General features: G+C 40.2%; 1 protein-coding gene across 8 annotated transcripts in view; it reads left to right on the forward strand.

Annotated features, from left to right (window-relative positions):
- Positions 1–948: 948 nt before the first annotated feature.
- NSUN7 (NOP2/Sun RNA methyltransferase family member 7) overlaps positions 949–21,837 on the forward strand; it is a 68,505-nt gene continuing 47,616 nt past the window's right edge. For 4 of the 8 annotated variants that reach the window (XR_013827959.1, XM_079919417.1, XM_079919423.1 and 1 more), the window contains exons 1-4: positions 949–1,060; positions 1,588–2,002; positions 15,689–15,747; positions 16,448–16,578. Coding sequence is in view for 7 of the 8 variants with exons in the window: in XM_079919417.1 (XP_079775543.1) it covers positions 1,675–2,002; positions 15,689–15,747; positions 16,448–16,578 (518 nt within the window). In the remaining variant the exon portion in view is untranslated. Of the gene's footprint in view, positions 1,061–1,175; positions 1,428–1,587; positions 2,003–14,617; positions 15,099–15,688; positions 15,748–16,447; positions 16,579–21,837 lie in introns of those variants that run through there. The other 4 variants (XM_079919418.1, XM_079919419.1, XM_079919420.1 and 1 more) reach the window with 4 other exon arrangements.

The following is a 21,837-nucleotide window of genomic DNA, read 5'->3' on the forward strand; positions in this document are numbered from 1 at the left end:
CGGGAGAGGCTACAACAGTGAGAGGCCCGCGTACCGGAAAAAAAAAAAAAAGAGCACAGCTCACTTTCTTTCATGCATTACGATGCAGACTTCGCTCCAGGGCTCTCAAAAATTAAAGTAGCCATATTAAAACCCTTTGGGGTGGTTTATATATAATCCCAGTTCCATTCTATAATTTGAAGGGTGGGGTGAACTTGATTTTTTGTAGGCCCATTTCAGCAGCATCTTTCTTTGCAGGCAACTCCTGGAAAGGAAGGATGCGGTCTTAAATTGGCAAAGGTCTTTACACAACTTGCTCTGGAAGGGTCCGTCTAATGTGATCTCTACTGTCCTAAAAAGCGTGGAAATAAAGTCGACTAGTCCCTTTTTTTCCGTAGTTCTACACTCATCTTTTTTTTTTTTTTTCGGTACGCGGCCCTCTCACTGCTGTGGCCTCTCCCGTTGCGGAGCACAGGCTCCGGACGCGCAGGCTCAGCGGCCATGACTCACGGGCCTAGCCGCTCATGGCATGTGGGATCTTCCCGGACCGGGGCACGAACCCGCGTCCCCTGCATCGGCAGGCGTACTCTCAACCACTGCGCCACCAGGGAAGCCCCACTCATCTGTTTTAACATTTCCTGCGCCCCCGCTAAACTGGGTGTTGTCAGAGATACAAAATTCTTGCTTTCAAGGAGACCGCAGGGGACGTGTTGGGGAAAAGGGGCCACCTGTGAATCTGGGGAAGTCGAGGACGCTCAGGATGCCGCGGTCCAACTGTGCATGGGCCTTCAACGCCACGAAGGGCTGACACAAGCGTCCCGGGACGAGGGAGGAAGAGCAACTCGCTGAGGAAAAGTAGGCTCTGGCCAAATCCCGCGGGAACTGCCCTTCCCTCCGGCGGCGTTCCCTCCCCCACCTTGGTTGCCAAGGAGAGCCGAGTCCTGGGCCGGCGGACTGCTACAGGCGGGGGAGGCCTACCTTTCCGCGGCCTGAGTCGACTGGTTCACCAGCCTCGTCCTCCGCCGTGCTCCGCAGCCGCGTCCGTCAAGCGCGACAGCGCACGGGCGGGCGAAGCCCTGAGGTGCGTCCTCCCTCCGGGAACCGGAGCGAAGCGAGAGCTGGGGTCGCGACCCCCCTGCCCAGACCCAGGCGGGTGGGAGAGGCTCATTTGAACCAAACTGCCGGCGCGGGTCGCAGCCGCAGCCCCGCAGTCCCGGGGCTCCCGAGGGCGTTGTTTCAGGCACCAGCCACAGGTGCCCGAAGTGCTGGCGGCTGCGGCGTCTCTGTCCCCAAAGCCCCAGGGAACATCCGCCCTCTGGGGTGAGGGAGGACTCGCGGGAGCCAGTGAAAAGGAGCGCCCGAGGGGCCTCAGACGCTCCCAAACGGGCCTTGGTAAAAGTCTCGTCGCTTCGGAGGCGATTGGGAGCCGTCTCCACCCCTCTCCCTTTGTGAGTGTGTGGAGGTTTCGTTCGGACTTGCCCGGCTCGAAGTATGGGATGCTCGGGTCGGCCAGTAAATGCCACCTCTTGGTCTTTAGGGCCACACTGGGTGGGCCACCAAGTGTGGTCGTGCAGAAATAGATTTACCGAGATAATCTTTTCTTTTCAGAGACGATGCTTAAGGTACAAGGAAAGCCATTTCCTGGGACATCTGAATTGTAATTCAAGCTTGAGTTACTACAGTGAAGGGGCAAACATGCTTGACCCCGCCAGTAAAGTGGAGTTTTCGGAAGAAGAAACTACCGAGGAGATCTCCCAACTCTCTTACCTCCAACTCTCTTCCCTGGCACTGTCAGGGGACACAGCATACAGCGAAAAAACCTCAACTGGTTTGCCCGAAAAAACTGGCTATCCGGACTCCGTTTACATTATGGCAGCGAACATTTTTCAGGGCATTCGATTCGAAAACTCACCAGAGAAGGTCTTAATAAAGTATGGGAATGAGCCCCTGCCGTCCTCCACCGAGTCTGAGGATGAATCCTTTCAGCGTTTGGCCTATGAGCTGGCTTTCAGTGCCCTGAAGTGTGAGTAGTACCCGTTTTGACAGTCAGCACTAACGGAAAATAATGAGAGAATTTGTGGAGTGCAGTCCCCCTTCTTGCCCCCTCATGCACACACCAGATTTTGTTTTTAGGCTTATGAATATCTTTGGTCAGTTGCAAATGTCCAGGCATTAGGAGAGTTTCCCTGTACAGCAAGCTCTTTCAGGCCAGAAACGTTTTTTTCTCTGCAGATTTCCCCGTGCCTAGAACCTTGCCTTGTCCTTAGATGGGTCAAAATTAAAGCAAGTTAAGATGATCCGAATCACTGCCATTCGCTTTAATTTTGGAAGCTTGTAAATTTATTTTTTCGAATTTTTGTAAAAGTCCCCTTTCTAACTTGCTGCCAGGATTCGAGGTGTAATATTGCAGATTTCCTCAATGGTGGGTAATGATCAACTTGAGTATGGAGTTGACTCCAGTACAGAATCAAATATTTTTACTGTGAGAGCAGTCAAAGGGCCTGGAGACATGTTTCTGTACTAGCTATAAACTATAATACAATATGAACTATAAAGTTTATATTGGTTTGTGTACTGAGTATTCCAAAAGAATTTCCAGAAATGTTTGGAGTATTAGGAGCCTGGCTGAAATGATGAGCTTCTTAGAGACACCCAGAAAGGGCATCACTCATTTGCATATATTTCCTTAGTGTTAGTACTTACTGGGCCTTGCACATCCTTGCACAGAGGCAGTTAACAATTGTTCAGTGAATTAAAATGTCCCATTAATTACTCAGATACGAATGTATATTTTTGGTTGTCTGCAGACATGAGGTAGCTCAACTCTGAAGCCAGGAATTTGCCATCACAGAGAAAAATTTATATGATGTTAAGAGGCAACTACTCTTTGGGTTTCATTTCTTTATTTTCTGCTTGTGATCTTTTTTTTTCCTTTTAAAATCTATCTTAGCCATTTTTCCCTCCTCCAGTTTAATCTTTCAGATTCTATTTCATCCCTTCCCTCCTCTTCCTTTTTAAAATGCAGATTTAAAGACCAACCAGAGTGTTGTACTTTAAATCATGAGTCAGGTGAACATTTGAACATTTTCTCCTTGCAGCAGTGAAATGCAGACTAGGCATTTATGTTGATTAGTTGATATTTTAATGGTAATGCCAAAATTCTATTATAGACAATTTTTTTCCCCCGATAAGAATATTGAAACTTACCTTTAGAAATCAATTATAAAAGCCTGAAATTATTCTTTGTAAAATTAATGCATTGACTAGATGGTCATGCTATAGTGATGTGTATGGTAGATTATCTTTTTCTTTCTCTTGATCTATATTTGTGTTTTATGAAAGGGTCTTGTGACTGACATTTTTTAATAACCTAGAAATTCCCATTTACATAAATTATTGTCATAGACATTTATAAACCTACTTTTCCTTGAAATGTTCATTTTTATAAGTTCAAATTCTAAGATGAGATGGCTTTGGTTGTTTACTTGGTACAACTATTACTTTCTTCTTAATGATAATAATATCTTGCTTTAAATTATCATCTGAATAATTTCTGATGTTCAAATGGAATAAAACTAGAATTCCTAAGTTCAGTGGGTTTCCAAGATAATTAAGAACCTGATATTTTGCTTTAAAATATTGGAGACTCTTATGCATTTCATTTTTGTCTTTTGTATTATCAGTGTTCTATCAATACTTTCACATGTAATATTTTGTAGACTCACATCTCGCTTATACAGTATAGGTTCAGGGAATCACGGTTCAGGAAAGAAAACTGAGGATTTCTTCTCTAAGGTTTTATAGGAGCAGTAAAGCTGAAAAGGTTAATGTACAAATTAAGAGAGCTTGGGTAATGGTCTCTTTTGTTTGTGAATTTGTGAACAGATAATTGAATCATATTACCATATCTTTTTAAGGAAGTACGAAGAAAAAAATCTATACAAATGTTAAGTGTATTTTTTTGGTTGTGTTTTATGTTTTCCAGTTTTATTATTTGCCCTTTTGTTGATGTCCTTTGTGTATAAGGTATTTCAAAGCAGAGAGTGTATTTTTCTGATTAATCTTTTAAAGGTTTAAAGGGCTCAGAATCATGTTTGTTGAAATGACCACCTCTAGTCTCACTCTGCTAAATAACTGCAAGGTCAATTGTCTGTTAAAGAAGGTAATGAAGAGTAAGCTATTCCTGTTAAGTTTGACTTATGTCAAAGAAGTAGAGTACTAGCAGCTAATTTATTTTTTAAAAGTATCTCTGGATGTTTCAAGGACTATTAAATATTAAAACAGAAGAAAAACTGGCGAAACGATTTCTTTAAAAAAAAATTAATGAACAACCCATTAAGAAAAAAAATTGAGGAAAGAGATGTTTCTGAAATTGTTGATCTTATTCCTGGTTTAATTCTTTCTCCAACCTCTCTAGTTGTAAATAGTATTTGATGACCTCTCAGTCCGAGGAACTGGCTGTGGCATTAACTTGGTCATTTCAAAATCATGTAACCTGTCAGTGAAAAACCTAGCAAATACTTAATATATGGTCTGGTTATGGCTTTGGGAATAAGTATGTGTAGTCAGGGATCCCCAAGACCACCCTCAAGTTCAATGATTCACTAGAAGGACTCACAGAACTCAGTAAAGCTGTTATACTCATGGTTACAGTTTACTACAATGAAAGGATAAAGATTAAGATCAGCACCAGAAAAATATACACAGGACAAAGTCCAGAAGAGACCAGGTACAGCTTTCTATTGTCCTTTCTCAAAGGAGTCTTACGGACAGTGCTTAATTCTCCCAGCAACAATGTATGACAACATCTATGAAGGTTGTCAAGTTTCCCTCCTTCCACAGATACAAAAACCCCATGTACCTATGTTTATAATTATAAGAGGGCCTTGGCATTCTTTTTTTTTTAACTGAAGTATAGTTGAATTACAATATTCTGTTAGTTTCAGGTTATAGCTAAGTGATTCAGTTATTTTTTTTCAGATTATATACCATTACAGCTTATTACAAGATATTGTATATAGTTTCCTGTGCTATACAGTAAATCTTTGTTGCTTATCTATTTTATGTATAGTAGTTTGTACCTGTTAATCCCATACTCCTAATTTGTCGCTCCTTTTCCCTTTAGTAATCATGTTTGTTTTCTACGTCTGTGAGTCTGTTTCTGTTTTATGTATAGATTCATTTTTATTGTTTTTAGATTCTACGTATAAGTGATATCAGATAGTATTTGTCTTTCTCTGTCTGACTTACTTCACTAAGTATAATGTTCTATAGGTCCATCCATGTTGCTGCAAATGGCAATATTTCATTCTTTTTTTATGGCTGAATAACATCCCATTGTATATATATACACCGCATCTTAAGCCAATCATCTGTTGATGGGCACTTGGGTTGTTTCCATGTCTTGGCTATTATAAATAGTGCTGCTATGAACATTGGAGTGCGTGTATCTTTTTGAATTAGAGTTTTCATCTTTTCTGGATATATACCCAGGAGTGGGATTGCTGGATTATATGGATCTATTTTTTGTTTTATTAAGGAACCTGCATATGGTTTTCCATAGCGGCTACAACAATATACATTCCCACCAATAGTGTACAAGGGTTCCCTTTTCTCCACACCCTCTCCAGCATTTATTATGTGTAGACTTTTTGATGATAGTCATTCTGACTGGTGTGAGGTGATAGCTTGTTGTGGTTTTGCTTTGCATTTCTGTAATAATCAGTGATGTTGAGTGTCTTTTCATGTGCCTGTTGGCCATCTGTATGTCTTCTTTGGAGAAATGTCTATTTAGGTCTTCTGCCCACTTTGTGATTGGATTGTTTGTTTTTTTGGTACTGAGTTGTATGAGCTGTTTGTATATTTTGAATATGAAGCCCTTGTTGGTAGCATTGTTTACAGATAATTTTCTCCCATTCCATTGGTTGTCTTTTTGTTTTGCGGATGGTTTCCTTTGCTGTTTCAAAGCTTTTAAGTTTGATTAGGTCCCATTTATTTATTTTTGCTTTCTTTTTCTGTTGCCTTGGGAGACTGACCTAAGAAAATATTGCTACGATTTATGTCCAAGAATATTTTGCCTATGTTCTCTTGTAGGAGTTTTATGGTGTCATGTCTTATATTTAGTAATATAAGCCATTTCAAACTTATTTTTATGGATGGTGTGAGGGAATGTTGTAATTTCATTGATACAGGGGTGGCTGTCCAGTTTTCCCAACACCACTTGCTGAAGAGGCTGTCTTTTCTCCGTTGTATATTCTTGCCTCCTTTGTCATAGATTAGTTGGCCATAGGTATGTGGATTTATTTCTGGGCTCTCTATACTGTTCCATTGATCTATATGTCTGTTTTTGTGCCAATACCACACTGTTTTGATTACCGTAGCTTTGTAGTATAGTCTAAAGTCTGGAAGCTTATACCGCCAGCTTTGTTCTTTTGCCTTAGGATTGCTGTGGCAGTTCTGGGCCTTTTGTGGTTCCATATCCATTTTAGGATTATTTGTTCTAGTTCTTGAAAAATGTCATGGGTATTTTGATAGTGATTGCATTAAATCTATAGAGTGCTTCACTTTAGCAATATTAATTCTTCCAATCCAAGAGCATGAACTACCTTTTCATTTTTTTGAATCATCTTCAATTTCCTTTATCAGTGTTTTATAATTTTTAGTGTATAGGTCTTTCACCTCCTTGGTTAAGTTTATTCCTAGGGTTTTGTTTCTTTTTTATGATGCAATAAACGATATAACTTTTAAAATTTTCTCTATCATTGTTAGTGTAAAGAAATCCAACAGATTTCTGTATATTAATCTTGTATCCTACTACCTTGCTGAATTCATTATTAGTTCTAATAGTTTTTGTGTGAAGACTTTAGGATTCTCTGTATAGAGTATTATGTCTTCTCCAAATAGTGTAAATTTTACCTCTTCCCTTCCAATTTGGATACCTTTTATTTCTTTTTCTTATCTGATTGTTGGGGCTAGGACTTCCAGTACTATGTTGAGTAGAAGTGGTGAGGGTGGGCATCCTTGTCTTGTTCCAGAATTTAGTGGGAAGGCATTCAGCTTTTCACTGTTGAGTATTATATTGGCTGTGGGTTTGTCATAAATGGCTTTTATTATGTTGAGATATGTTCGCTCTATACCCACTTTGGTGAGAGTTTTTATTAGGAATAATGTCAAATTTTATGAGATGCTTTCCTGCGTCTTTTGAGATGATCTGTGGTTTTGTCTTTCCTTTTGTTAATGTGGTGTGTCACACTGATTGATTTGCATATGTTGAACCATCTTTAAGACCCTGGGATGAATCCCACTTGGTCATGATGTATGATCCTTTTTATGTATTGTTGGATTCAATTTGCTAATATTTTTTTGAAGATTTCTACATCTATATTCATTAAAGATATTAGCCTATAATTTCCTTTTTTTTGTAGTTTCTTTGTCTGGTTTTGGTATCAGAGTGATGGTGGCTTCATAGAATGAATTTCACAGTGTTCCGTTCTCTTCAATTTTTTGGAATATTTTGAGAAGGCTCAGTGTAATTTCTTCATTGTATGTTTGGTAGAATTCCCCAGTGAAGCCGTCTGCTCCTGGACTTTTGTTTGCAGGGAGTTTTTTTTTAAATTACAGATTCTATTTCACGTCTGGTGATTGTTCTGTTCAAATTATCTGTTTCTTCTGGACTCAGTTCTTGTAAATCTTATGTTTTTAGAAACTGTCCATTTCTTCTAGGTTGTCCAATTTGTTGGCATATAACTGTTCATAGTATTATGATTTTTTTATATTTCTGTATCAGCTGTTACTTCTCTTTCATTTCTTATTTTGTTTATTTGGGTTTTCTCTCTTTTCTTCATGTTGAACCTGGCTAGAGGTTTGTTGAATTTATCTTTCTCCAAAAAACAGCTCTTGGTTTTATTGACCTTTCCTGTTGTTTTCTATTTTACTTTATTTTATTTTTTTATTTTATTATTTTTTAAAATTTATTTTTGGCTGTGTTGGGTCTTTGTTGTTGCACATGGGCTTTCTCTAGTTGCAGCGAGCAGGGGCTGCTCTTTGTTGTGGTGCATGGGCTTCTCATTGCAATGGCTTCTCTTGTTGCGGAGCAAGGGCTCTAGGAGCACGGGCTTCAGTAGTTGCACACGCGGGCTCAGTACTTGCGGCATGCGGGCCCTAGAGCACATGGGTTTCAGTAGTTGCAGCATATGGGCTCAGTAGTTGTGGCATGCAGGCTCTGGAGCACACAGGCTTCAGTAGTTGTGGTATACGGGCTTAGTTGCTCTGCGGCATGTGGGATCTTCCTGGACCAGGGATCAAACCCATGTCCCCTGCACTGGCAGGCAGATTCTTAACCACTGTGCCACCAGGGAAGTCCCTCTGTTGTTTTCTACTTTTTTTTTTAAATTTATTATTATTTTCTTTTGCAGTACGCGGTCCTCTCACTGTTGTGGCCTCTCCCATTGCAGAGCACAGGTTCCAGACACGCAGGCTTAGCAGCCATGGCTCACAGGCCTAGCCGCTCTGCGGAATGTGGGATCTTCCCAGACTGGGGCACGAACCCATGTCCCCTGCATCGGCAGGCAGACTCTCAACCTTCCCTGCGTCACCAGGGAAGCCCCCTCTGTTGTTTTCTTGATCTGTATTTATTTCTTTTCTGATCTTTATTATTTCCTTCCTTCTGATGACTTTAGGTTTTGTTTGTTCTTCTTTTTCTAATTCTTTTAGGTGGTTGGTTAGGTTATTTATTTGAGATTTTTCTTGTATCTTGAGGAAGGCCTGATTCATTGTGAATGTCCATCTTAGATCTGCTTTGGCAGCATCCCACAGATTTTGTAAGGTTGTGTTTTCATTTTCACTTGTCTTGAGGCATTTCCTCATTTCTTCTTTTATTTCATTGTTGACCCATTGGTTTCTTAGTAGCATGTTGTTTAGTCTCCATGTGTTCATTCTTTTCCTGTTTTTCTTTCTGTGGTTGATTTCTGGTTTCATACTGTCGTGGTCAGATAAGATGTTTCAAATAATTTCTGTCCTTTTAAATTTGTTGAGGCTTGTTTTATGACCTAGTATGTGGTCTGTCCTAGAGAACATTTCATGTGCCCTTGAAAAGAATCTGTATTCTGGTTTTTTTGGATGTAGTATTCTGTAGATATCAATTAAGTTCAACTGATTGTGTCATTTAGAACCTCTGTTGCCTTACCGATTTTTTGTCTGGATGATCTGTCCATTGATGTCAAAGGGGTGTTAAGGTTGGCTACTATTGTATTGTCAGTTTCTCCCTTTATGTCTGTTGTTGTTTCTTTTATATGTTTAGGTGCTGCTGTATTGGAGGATTATATGTTAACGAGCATATTATCTTCTTGTATTGATCTCTTTATCATTATACAATTCCCTTCTTGTCTTTCTTTATGGACTTTGTTTTAAAGTCTATTTTGTCTGATGTGAATATTGCTACCCCCACTTTCTTTGTGTTTCCATTTGCATGAACTATCTATTTTCATCCCCTCACTTTCAGTTTGTGTGTCTTTCACCCTGAAGGAAGTCTCTTGTAGGCAGCACACTAAGGGTTCTTGTTTTTGTTTCTTCATCCAATCTGCCACGCTGTTTCTTTTGATTGGAGCATTTAGTCCATTGACATTTAAGGTAATTATTGATAGGTATGTACTTATTGCCATTTAACCCTTGTTTTTCAGTTGTTTTTATAGTTCTTTATTTCTTCTTTTTGTTTTTCCTTTTGTGGTTTGATAATTTTCTTTTGTAGTACGCTTGAGTTACTTTCTTTTTGGTTCTTGTGAAACTACAGTATATTTTAAATTTGTGGTTACCATGGAGTAACCACAAATTTAAAATATACTGTAGTTTCAAGTATGTTCAAGTATGTTAACTCACAGCTGTGTCTACTGGCTTTAAACTGATAGTCATTCAACTTCAAACACATTCTAAATGATCTATATTTTTATACTCCCCTCACCCACATTTTGTGATTTTGCTGTCCTATTTTCTTCATGCATATCTTTTTACTGTTAGTTGTAGTTATAATTGCTTTTACAATTTTTTGATTGTTTTTTAATCTGTGTACTGACTGAAGTGATCTTCTGTCCTTTTATATATTTACCTTTCCTATTGTGATTTTCCCTTTCCTATAGTTTCTTGCTTCTTTTCTATTTAGAGAATATCCTTCAATATTTCTTTTAGGGTAGGTTTAATATTGCTGAGTTCTTTTAGTTTTTGCTTGTCTAAGAAATTTTCTCTTCTTCTGTTCTAAATGATAATCTTGCTGGGTAGAGTATCCTAGGCTGCATGTTTTCCTTTTCAGGACTTTGAATATGTAATGCCATTCCTTTCTGGACTGCGAAGTTTTCTGCAGAGAAATCTGCTGATAGCCATATGGGGGTTCCCTTGTAACTGACTCTTTGTTTTTCTCTTGCTACCTTTAGAATCCTTTCTTTATTTTTAAATGTCATTTTAGGGAATTCCCTGGTGGTCCAGTGGTTAGGACTTGGCACTTTCACTGCTGTTGCCCGGGTTTGATCCCTGGTCAGGGAACTGAGATCCTGCAAGCGGTGTGGTGTGGCCAAATAAAATAAAATAAAATAAAATTGTCATTTTAATTCTGATATGTCTTGGTGTGGGTCTCTTTGGGTTCATCTTTTTTGGGACCTTCTGTGCTTCCTGTACCTGAGATCTGTTTCCTTGTTTAGGTTTGGGAAGTTTTCAGCCATAATTTCTTCAATTACACTTTCAATTCTCTTTCTCTTTCCCTTCTGGAACACCTATTGGGCATCCGTTGGCACGTTTTGTATTATCTCATAAATCTCGTATGTTGATATCATTTTTTTTTTTCATTGTCTTTCTGTCTGCTCTTCTGATTTAGTGATTTCCATTTTGCTATCTTCCAGGTCACTTATTCATTCTTCTGTGGCATTTAGTCTGCTCTTCATTGCTTCTAGATTGGTTTTTAATCTCAGCAATTGAATTGTCTATTTTTGATTGGTTCATCTTTATAGCTTCTAGTTCCACATTACAGTGATGTGCATTTCTATCGATACTCTTTCTTAAATCAGTTAGAATTTTTATTATCTCCTTTTTGAACTCAGGGTCTAGTAAACTAGTGAGCTCTTTTTTTTTTTTTTAGAAGATGTTGGGGGTAGGAGTTTATTAATTAATTTATTTTTGCTGTGTTGGGTCTTCGTTTCTGTGCGAGGGCTTTCTCTAGTTGTGGCAAGCGGGGTCCACTCTTCATCGCGATGCGCGGGCCTCTCACTATCGCGGCCTCTCTTGTTGCGGAGCACAGGCTCCAGACGTGCAGGCTCAGTAGTTGTGGCTCACGGGCCTAGTTGCTCCGTGGCATGTGAGATCCTCCCAGACCAGGGCTCGAACCCGTGTCCCCTGCATTAGCAGGCAGATTCTCAACCACTGCCACCAGGGAAGCCCGTGAGCTCTGTTTTATTATCTGTTCTTTCAGGGGATTTCTCTTGTTCTTTTAATTGGGAGTAGTTCCTCTGCCTTTTTGTTTTACTTAACTTTCTCTGTCTCTATGAATTTAGGAGGAACAGTTATCTACGGTGGTCTTGAAGGGTGTTTTTATGTGGGAGTGTCCCTGCATAGATTGTGTGTGTCCAGTGTTTTTGGCACAGTGGCTGGTTTTGGTATGGACTGCAGTCGCATCTTTCCTCAGGGTGTGCTGGACATTATCCCCTTGATGGGAGTGTGGCTGGTATTCTGGTGTCCAGAGCCTGTACTGGATGTGAGGCAGGGCTTTCTCTCTGCTCCGTGGCTGTCACTGCCCTGTCAGGGGCAGGGTCTGCTCCCCAGCTGTTGGGGTGGAAGGCTTGAGGGTTGGGTTCAGTCGGACTCCATTGGCCTTGAGTACATGCTGTGCCCCAAAGGAGGTGATTTCTGAAGCAAGTGACGCCCACATGGTCACAGAGCACCTGTGTGCTGCCTGTGTAGGCATCCATAGTTCCACTCAGAAGCAGCCCAGGGTTGTGTCCCTTTCTCTGTTTCGTCTCAGATCTAGTTAAAGGCTATGGTGTGGAGTAGGCTGGGGCTGAGGGTCGGGGTGTTGTGGCTGCGGGAATTGAGGTGGCTGCGCTGCTGCCTGAGGTCTGGGCTGCCTCTGTGGCAGACTCCCAGGACCTGTCTGCCCCATATCTAGTGCTAAGCTGCGGTGTGGTGTGGGCACACTGGGGTATTCTTGCTAGGAGACTAACCACTGCTACTCCTGAGCTTGCTGACAGTGGTTGTCACCATTCCATCCACACCACGCCCCAGGACCTCCCAGCTATCTCTGCGGTAGCTAGATTGAGTTCTCTCCTAGGGTCTATGTGCCCAAGATTCAGCACTTAGCCACTGCAGGCTCCCGTGGCGCTACCTCACATGCATGCTGACAGTGGCCGCTGTGGCTCCACCCGGATCACAGCCCAGGTGCCTGGTCTGTCTCTATGCAGTTACACTGAGTCTCTGCCCAGATTTCATGCCCGGCTGTGGTGTGGAGTGAATGGGGCCAGGGTGTTCGCCCCTTTGAATTGGGAAGTGGGGCAAGGCGGCAGTTGCCAGTACAAGGCTCTCTTTGCCCTGGTTCTCAGCAAGCCAGCATGTGGTCACTCCTCACGTGTAGAGCCTAGGCTTCTCCAGCCCTCTGTCTGTCCCAGTGGATTTCTCAGCAGACAAGGGGGCCTGTCTCCTCTACGCTGGACTCCAGGACTGGGATGCCCAGATTGTGGTTCGACCTGCTTACTCCCCAGGGCGAGGGTCCACCTGTGTGGACCTTCTCTTCCTTACAGAGGTCACTCCTGGGGGCTCAGTTCCCAACCTGATGCTTTTTTTTTTTTTTTTTTTCTGTCTCTGCCTGGTTACGTGGAGCTGTTTCTTGCTGCCTTTGTTCTTCTGCCAGTTTCCAGTTAGTTTTCCCTGAAAATTGTTCCACATGTAGAAGTAATTTTGAACTCTTTTGGGGGAGAGGTGAGCTCCACATCTTCCTACTCCACCTTCTTGATCCCCCTCAGCCTTGGCATCCTTGAAATGAAAGTTCTAGAAGTGAATTATATAAAGTGGATCATTTAAAGGAAACTCTATGGACACAGTAAAAATAGAGAAGGAGAACCTAGGGGAGAGTCAAAAGAAGAAATATCTTCCATCTTTCTTCCAGAATGGGAGGGATGATCAGACAGACTGTGTGAGTTTTAGGGATCCAATAAATAGCACTCTTCCTTTTACACTTGAGTTTGGAACCCACGGAGAGGAAAAAACAAAAAGATGTCCGGGGACATGGCTTTAGATCTTCAGTCAAGCAGGCTTGCAAATACTTTATTCCTGAATTAGAACTTCCCGTCTAATCCAGACACAGCTGAAGAATTGCAGATCCCTCCACCCAACTCATGCAAGGCGTGTGGCAAAGAGCAGTCTGGAATGCATGCCCACCTCCTGCAGAAACACTGGCAGACAAAGACTGGAAGGGGGAGGGAGTGATATATGCCCCTGTTCATTCTTCCAAATTCACTAATTAAATAAATTCAATTTTCTTTTCACATGGAGTGATAAGTAAGGGGTAGGGAGAGAGTCCAAGGGTGTTTCTCTAGGGAAGGCCTTCTGCATTGGAAACATGAGGAATGAGGATTAAGAGTTCCCTTCAGCAGACTAAAGAGAAGAGGCTTTAATTAGTGGGGCACTAGGGATAATTGGAGCTATTGTGCTGAACTAGGATAGGTGAGGTTTGCTATCTTCAAATAAGTCCTGATAACCCACATCAGTCATTAGCAGTATGTTTTATTTAGCCAGTATGGTTTGTTGTAAGAGTGAGTAGAGGATAGGCAGCATAATGTGGTGACGAGCGTGCACTTGGGTGCCAGACTGCCTGGGTTTGAGTCCCTGATCTGACTCTTGCTGTGTGACTATGAAAATATTACTTAACCAGTCAGTGCCTCATTTCCTACTTTATAAAATGGGATAATAATGGTACCTAATTCATAGGGTTGTGAGGGTTAAATGAATTAATATATGGAAAGCATTTAGAATAGTGTCTAGCACATAGAAAGCACTATCTAGAGCATACATAATTAATGTTGATATTGCTATGTGAGAATGTTCTGTAAACTATAGATATATAAAGGCAATGCATTCTGCACAATATTAGAGACAGCCCAGAGATTGTCAGTTTTGACAGGAGCCCTAGGAAAAAAATGCAGTGTTGGCAAAATATGTTCTGTCTTCTTTTCCTTCATTCTACTGCTCCTATTTTTAGGAGTCCAGCAACTCCATTGCTCAAAGTTCTATAGCCTATGCAGGTGTGCTATCTTAGAAGTCCTTCATTCTTTTTTTTTTTTTTTTTTTTTTTGCGGTATGCGGGCCTCTCACTGTTGTGGCCTCTCCCATTGCGGAGCACAGGCTCCGGACGCACAGGCCCAGCGGCCATGGCTCACGGGCCCAGCCGCTCTGTGGCATGTGGGATCCTCCCGGACGGGGGCACGAACCTGTGTCCCCTGCATTGGCAGGCGGACTCTCAACCACTGCGCCACCAGGGAAGCCCAGAAGTCCTTCATTCTTATGACAAGTATATTTTCTGTGACAAAAATTGGGACTCATGCTGAGAAACTGTGAAGTAGATAGGAATTGGTTTGTGAGTACTAAGGGTGTGAAACTGTAAACTTCATTTTCCTTGTAAGTGAAATGGGGATATTGCCTTGTACAATACAGCCACAATTGGTGGCTAAAATATGGGTAATGATACCTGAAAGATTTCCTATGAAAACTGGAGTCTGTGCTCCCAAGTTTGTCAGTTCTTTTTAGTTTTCCCATCCCCCAGATAAAAACTGAAATTCAGTGTGTATTGTGTATATAGGAGATGTTCCATAAATGTTGAATGAATTGAAGCTGTCTTAGCTCCCTGTTAACTGATTAAAGCATTTGTTATATGATATATATACTTAAGTAGTTATAACAGAAGAACACTCGTGTGCCCTGTGGAGGTTTTAAAATGTGTTCATGTGTTTTCATTTAGTACCCCTGCAATTATCCCTCTGCCTGGAATGCTCTCTTCTTCCGAATCTTTACATGGCTAACTCCTTGTCATTTGGGACTTAGATTAAATGTCATCTTATCAGTGTCGTCACTAGTGAGTTCTACCAAATATTTAAGTAAGAAATAACACCAATTTAACACAAACTCTTCCAGAGTTTAAATCCTGATACCAACATTGACAAAGACATTATGAAAAAAAATTATAGACAAATATCCTTCATGAACATAAACATAGAACAAAAATCTATGTTTATTAAAGCATTTGTAATATGATATATATATATATATATAGTTAAGTAGTTATAACAAAAGGAGACTCATGTGCCCTGTATAATAAAATATTAGCAAATTGAATCCAACAATATCCAACATAAAGACGATAAGACATTATAAATTAGATCCTCTTTAATGTTTTTCAAGGGATATAAATTAAAGGTTGGAATTCCTTTATTACTACTTCAGCTATTCAGATAACGCTCCTTTGACTGTGATTCCGTGTGGAGCCTGAGTCACAGGGGTCCAGGATTCATAAAGATTACAAATATTTCATCATGTCATTGTAATTTGAGTCTTTATCAAGAATTAGGTATGTTTTAGATATGAAAGTAAAAGTATTTTATAGCATTGTCCAAAGTGTATTTTGATTCCAAAATTTTCATTTTCAGCTTTGGAGTTTTCAGTAACAGACATTTTCCTTGTCTTGTAGTTCAAGATATTTTGGAAACTATGTTAATAGACAGCTATATCTTCCCAAGCACCATAATAGTAAGTGTATAACTTTTACATAATTACTTGTCTCGTGGTTGTTAATTAGAAACTACTAAAAAGCCTTCAGATTTAAATAACTAGTTTGTTTAATGCTGAGACTTCTTCAGAACACGTCCTTAACTCTCATATTTCTAAGGCTTCTAATATAGATCCTACTCCTTTCATTTTGATGAATCTGCCAAAAATTGTCCTTTTTGAAAGGTTTATTTTTTATTGGATTTTTTTTCTAGTTTGCAGTCCTTTTCTTTTTTTCTTTTATGTATGTATGTATGTATTTATTTATTTTTGGCTGCGTTGGGTCTTTGTTGCTGTGCACGGGCACTGTAGTTGCAGCAAGCGGGGGCTACTCTTCGTTGCGGTGCGTGGGCTTCTCATTGCGGTGGCTTCTCTTGTTGTGGAGCACGGGCTCTAGGAGTGCGTGCTTTAGTAGTTGTGCACGGGCTTAGTTGCTCCGCGGCATGTGGGATCTTCCCAGACCAAGGTTCAACCTGTGTCCCCTGCATTGGCAGGTGGATTCTTAACCACTGTGCTACCAGGGAAGTCCCTTTGCAGTCCTCTTCTATCTCCCAATTCAACCAGACTATGTAAAAATAGTCATATTTTTATGACTGCTCTCTTATGAAAAACAATGGAATGGAAAATATTGCTATTAGATATTGTTTGTATGCTTTTCTGTATGTGTGTTTCCCCTTGGTAGCCAGATCATTTGAACAGTCTTATCATTGTGATGCTGTATGATTTCCAAGATAGAAAATTTCAAGCTCGTCTCATTTCTGATAATGAAGAGTCTGTAGCGGAAGTTCTAGAAGTAGAGAACCTTCTTAACAGGTAATTGTAAAGGTGAAAACAGTGTTTTATATGAAATCATTATTGGTATTTTCACTGGTGAAATTGTATACAATATAATGTGTAGATAACTGTTAAAATTTTATAGAGAAAAAATATAAAAGTTCATAAGTTTCTTGAGTTCCTTTACAAACAAATCTTGAACAGGGTAAATATTCTGCTTAAATTCAAGTTGTTTTTCAAAGCTTGAATTGTAAGATCCAACTTGTAAGTATTTGGAAAATGATGAAAAATTCCTGACAATTTTTAGCACGTACTTAAGTTACACTTCATTTGAAACTGCTATTATTTGTTTACCTGGCTTTGTTTATAGCTCTTTAAAAAAAATCTAACATGTATCAAACAAGAAAATTCCAACAGTAGATAAGAACCTATCACTCTTCCAAGTTGAAAAAAAAAATCTACAACTTCATGTTAGTAGTTAAGAACAAAACTAACATGTTTTAAATTTGTTTTCCTTTTATCCTAAATATCAACAGAAACCTAGTATGGGGATAATAATAGCATCTACCTAAAAAGGTGGTTGGAAGAAGTAAATAAACTATATAAAATGCTGAGCTTAGAGTCAGGCACTTAGTAGATAGTCAATCAGTGTTAAATGCTACTGTTGTTAGGGCTTTTGTTATTACATCGTTGAACCTTAATAGAAAGCACAATATAGCAACAACAGCAATCTTGTAGGAAGATTTTTACCAGGTGAATAATCTGCAACAGTTGTCATATGTCATGTTATATTATTATGGGAAACTCAAGCAGTTTCACTTACAGTATTGAAGGTTGAGACCAGAGGACTCACATAATGGAGTTATAGTAATAACTTACCTTTATTGAACACTTAATATGTATAAATCATTGTTATAAGAAGCTCTTTACATAACAACTCTTTGAGGTAGATATTGTTACCAACCTGTATTTTTACACATGGGAAAACTGAGGCACAGACATGTTAAAGGACCCTGCCTAATGCCATAGAGCTAGAAAGGGGAGTAGCCAGAATACACATTCAGGAATGCTGACTCTAGAGCCCAGGATTTAAGCATTTATATGCTGCTACTCCTTCCACTTAAGATAGTGAGTGGTGGCTAAAGTACTCTAGAAGATGAAAGATATGACATAGTCATATCTCATGTCATTTGTAGCCATGAGAAATTTGGAGATGCAGAAAAGCAAAAGCATTGCTTTTGTATGTACATACAGATGTATGTACCCTCTGTGTTAGGTAAGTAAGGATCTTGCCCCTGATTACTGCACAGGTTTCTGGACAACTACTTCACCCATACCAGTACCGGGCAACCTGCCTCTGAGGATGGGCACCCACGATGGACGCAGATACATCAGAGAAAAGTTGGTGGGGCAGTATGCTCTGGGACAGGCTCTGAGTTTCAGCTTTCCTGAGCTGCTGTCATTTTCTGTTTGAGTTGGTCAGGACTCAGGAGATGTTCATGGAAGTCTCAACTTAGTCTCAGTGAGCATAATGAGAGCTGAGGTTAGGAAAGCCACAGGGCTCCAACCAAGTAAGAAAGACCAGACTGTGGTTTCATGAGCAGCAGATTTTTAGCTGAGAATGTTAGCAAGCCAGGCAGGAAATAGGACAAGCAAAGGTCATGGCTCAGGAGGCCAGAGGAACCAGAAGATATTACTGTCTTAGGTTCCTGATTCTCCAGAGTTTTCTCTTTCCCCATAATGCATACCATGCTACCTCCTGCCTTGACACACATCTGGTTGCATTCTTGTCAGGGCGAGAAGCTGTCAGTGCAGTTTTTCCCCCTACCCAAACCAATAGAGCTTCATATAATGCAGATCTTATTCCCACATTAATAAGTTATTTCATACCCAATTCATGCTATACTCAATTCATAATATGCTATAGGAGAAATGCGTGTATTTAGTGATTGAATTGCAGAGAACAGTAGTGCAGTATACTTATATAAAGATAACACTGAAAAAAATCCATGTATAATGATAAAAATCATGCTGAGAAAATACATGTATAAAGATAACACTAAAGGGTTTTAATCAAGAGTCTCAGCTTTCAAGTAATAGAAGCCATCTTCAGTTAGGCTGAGCAAAATGGAAAATGTTCTTATAAAGGTATTGGAATGTCTCATGCAACTCAGAGAATCAGGAAGAGGATGAAAGCAGGAGCTGGAAAGATGTTAGGACCTTTATCTCTGCTGCTTTGTCTCTTTATCTTTTTAACTCTGCTTCTCTCAATATCTGCTTCATTCTTTTCCTCTGCAGATCTGCCTTCTCTGCTTCTCTAGTCTACATGGAGAAAACCCTACTATTGCACTCCATGTCTTGAGCTTACTTGTTACAGTTGTGTGTTAGTTTCTTCACTTAGACTAACTTATTGTCTCTAACCCCAATTCTAAATTATAATCCCTCCCCTGGGAATTTGATTGGCTCCATGAAGGTCAGGTGCATTCCCCTGGGCCAATCCCCCATAGCCAATGGAGCAGAATTCTGAACTGAGACAGAATGGTAGAGGCCAACATCTGTAGATCATCTGTGGCTTGGGGCTGGGCACTGTTGTCCCCAGGGAAATAGAATCATTGTAAGCTTGAAGTATACTTTAGTTATGCTTCTACCAAGAAGATTAAGACTAAGAGGTGATAGAAGTAATTATTTAGCAAGAAATTGAATGAGAATTATTTCCTCCTTATGAAAATTGTTTGATCTTTGTTGTTATTGTCTCTTCCAGAGATCCTTGTGTTTTATCACTCTACCAACTTGTATATTTTTTTAAAATTTTTCTTTTATTTATTTTTTTATACAGTAGGTTCTTACTAGTCCAACTTGTATCTTTTTCTTCATTTGTTCATAGCCTTAGAGATATAATCCAAGATGACACCTATTATCATTTTTGACATATGCAAGTTCTTTAAGAACTCATTCCTTGTACAAAATTCAACTATATTTCAAATACTATGTGACTGGGTTAAATAAAAGGAGACCACAGCTTCTTCCTTTCTTACTCCCCCCCTGCCTTACACTAGCCCAAGAATCTGATTCTGCCAAATAATTTGTTGGGCTTTGGTGAGGCAGAATTGGGGAATGGGCAGTGAAAGAGTAGAGAGGCAGGAGAAGAAAGACTTAGTGGTCCATCCTCCCAAACCACCCAAAACTGTCCTGAAACCTTCCCCATTACAATTAAGGCGCCACCAGCTTCTTAGATATCATCCTTGATTCCTCTTTCCTCCCCTCCCCGGTGCTCATACCACACCTAATACATCAAGTTCTGTAACTCCAATTGGAAAACATGCTGAATGTGTCTACTTGTTCCTATTTCCACTCCTGCTGTTCAAATCCAAGCCACTATAATGGGTCACTTGGACTACTGCAATAGTAGTCCTCCTTCCCTGCCTGTAACTCTTACTTTTTCACAATCTGTTCCATATGGCAGGTAAAGTGATATTTTAAAAAAGTGATTATATAGTCATGACAGAGTATCTAGGATCAAGCTATATTCCTCCTGTAAACAACTAGATGGACAAAATATATGAGGCAAATATTTTGGACATTAGACAAAAAGCAGCACAGAATTTTGATCCTTGAGAGAATGAAGACAAATGAGGTGAGCCCTAGAATAGTCCTGGCTATATACCTACAGGTACTTTCCAACTGCAGTGCAGGAAGGAGGATCTCAAGAGGAAAACTGTAGTCTTACTAAAGTAAGAAAACAGAGATCAGAGTTTTGGGATGAACATCTGAAATGATCATTTTTTTCTCCTTTTTTTTGGGGGGGTGGTACGCGGGCGTCTCACCGCTGTGGCCTCTCCTGTTGCGGAGCACAGGCTCTGGACGCGCAGGCCCAGTGGCCATGGCCCATGGGCCCAGCTGCTCTGTGGCACGCGGGATCCTCCTGTACTGGGGCACGAACCCACGTCCCCTGCATCGGCAGGTGGACTCTAAACCACTGCGGCACCAGGGAAGCCCTTTTTCTCCTTTATTCTATTAATGTGGTAAGGTAATTCACATTGAATGATTTATGAATGTTAAAACCATCCATGGATTTTTGGGATAAATCACTTTTACTTGGATATATCCCTTTTCTTCTATTCCTCAGTTTTCTCATTCACATAATACTCCAGGGTTTCTCATTTGCTGAAATGCTTCCTAAACACTTGTTCATGGGTTTTTGTCTCTCATATTCTCTCCACCCCTTCTTTGGAAACTCTTAGCCCATTTCACTTACTTAGTGAATATTCTGAAACAGTTGTCAGTATGATGTCTGATTTTATATTTGTATGGGAAATTCAAACAGTTCACTGAAGATTATCCTTTGGCACTAGGAAAATATTCAATTTATATTTAAAGAGAACCATATTTCTTTTGTGTTAGGCATTACTAATGGCACTCCAAAACTTGAGATATTTTGGGAATTCCTTGGCAGTCCAGTGGTTAGGACTTGGCACTTTCACTGCGGAGGGCCTGGGTTTAGTCCCTGGTCAGGGAACTAAGATTCCACAAGCCATGTGGTGTGGCCAAAACAAAACAAAACAAAAACAAAAAGCAAAACAAACTAACAACAACAAAAAAAACTTGAAATATTTTGTTCATTGTTAGATAAAATTCTGAAAATTTGAAGCCAAAACGGAGTAAAACCTTTTTTGTATTAGGTAGGATTCTTTTTTGACAACACACAGGACTCCAACTCAAACTAGATTAGACAAAAGAGAAATTTTACTATAAGGTATCACACGGAAGAATTGAACAATGAGACTTGCAGGAAAGACATTGATGTGGCTACGCTTCTACTAACTAAATCCTGTGGCTCAAGTATCATCAGGGCTCTCTTCGACTCTAGTCTCTGCCTCTTTGTGTGCTTTACCTTCATTCTTGGATCTTTTCTTCTGTTCATAGAATGGGAAACTTGGCTGCTGACTACTCAGGAGCTTTACATCGTACACAGCACGAAAACTAGAAAGACTGGCTTGACTCTCGGTTGCTACACACAAAAATTCACTTGACTCTGGTTTGGGTCAAGTGCTCACCCTCTCCCAATCAACTGTGGTCAAGGAGACAGAGTCAGTTAGGAACACCTCCCAAGAAAATTATATGAACGGAGGGAGGAGAGGAACATTTTTCGTAAGAGGGGAAGTTTCTATTCCCAGAAGGGAAGTGGTGCTTAGAATAGAAACCTGTAGGTTTCTGCTCTAAATGGAAACATTGCTCTGTAAATATGCTTTGCTGTTTAACATCTCCATTTTTTACAGTACTCTGCCCTCTGTCTGTATG

This window comes from Stenella coeruleoalba (assembly GCF_951394435.1).
Source record: "Stenella coeruleoalba genome assembly, chromosome: 4".
In the NCBI taxonomy this organism is placed as follows: Eukaryota; Metazoa; Chordata; class Mammalia; order Artiodactyla; family Delphinidae; genus Stenella; species Stenella coeruleoalba.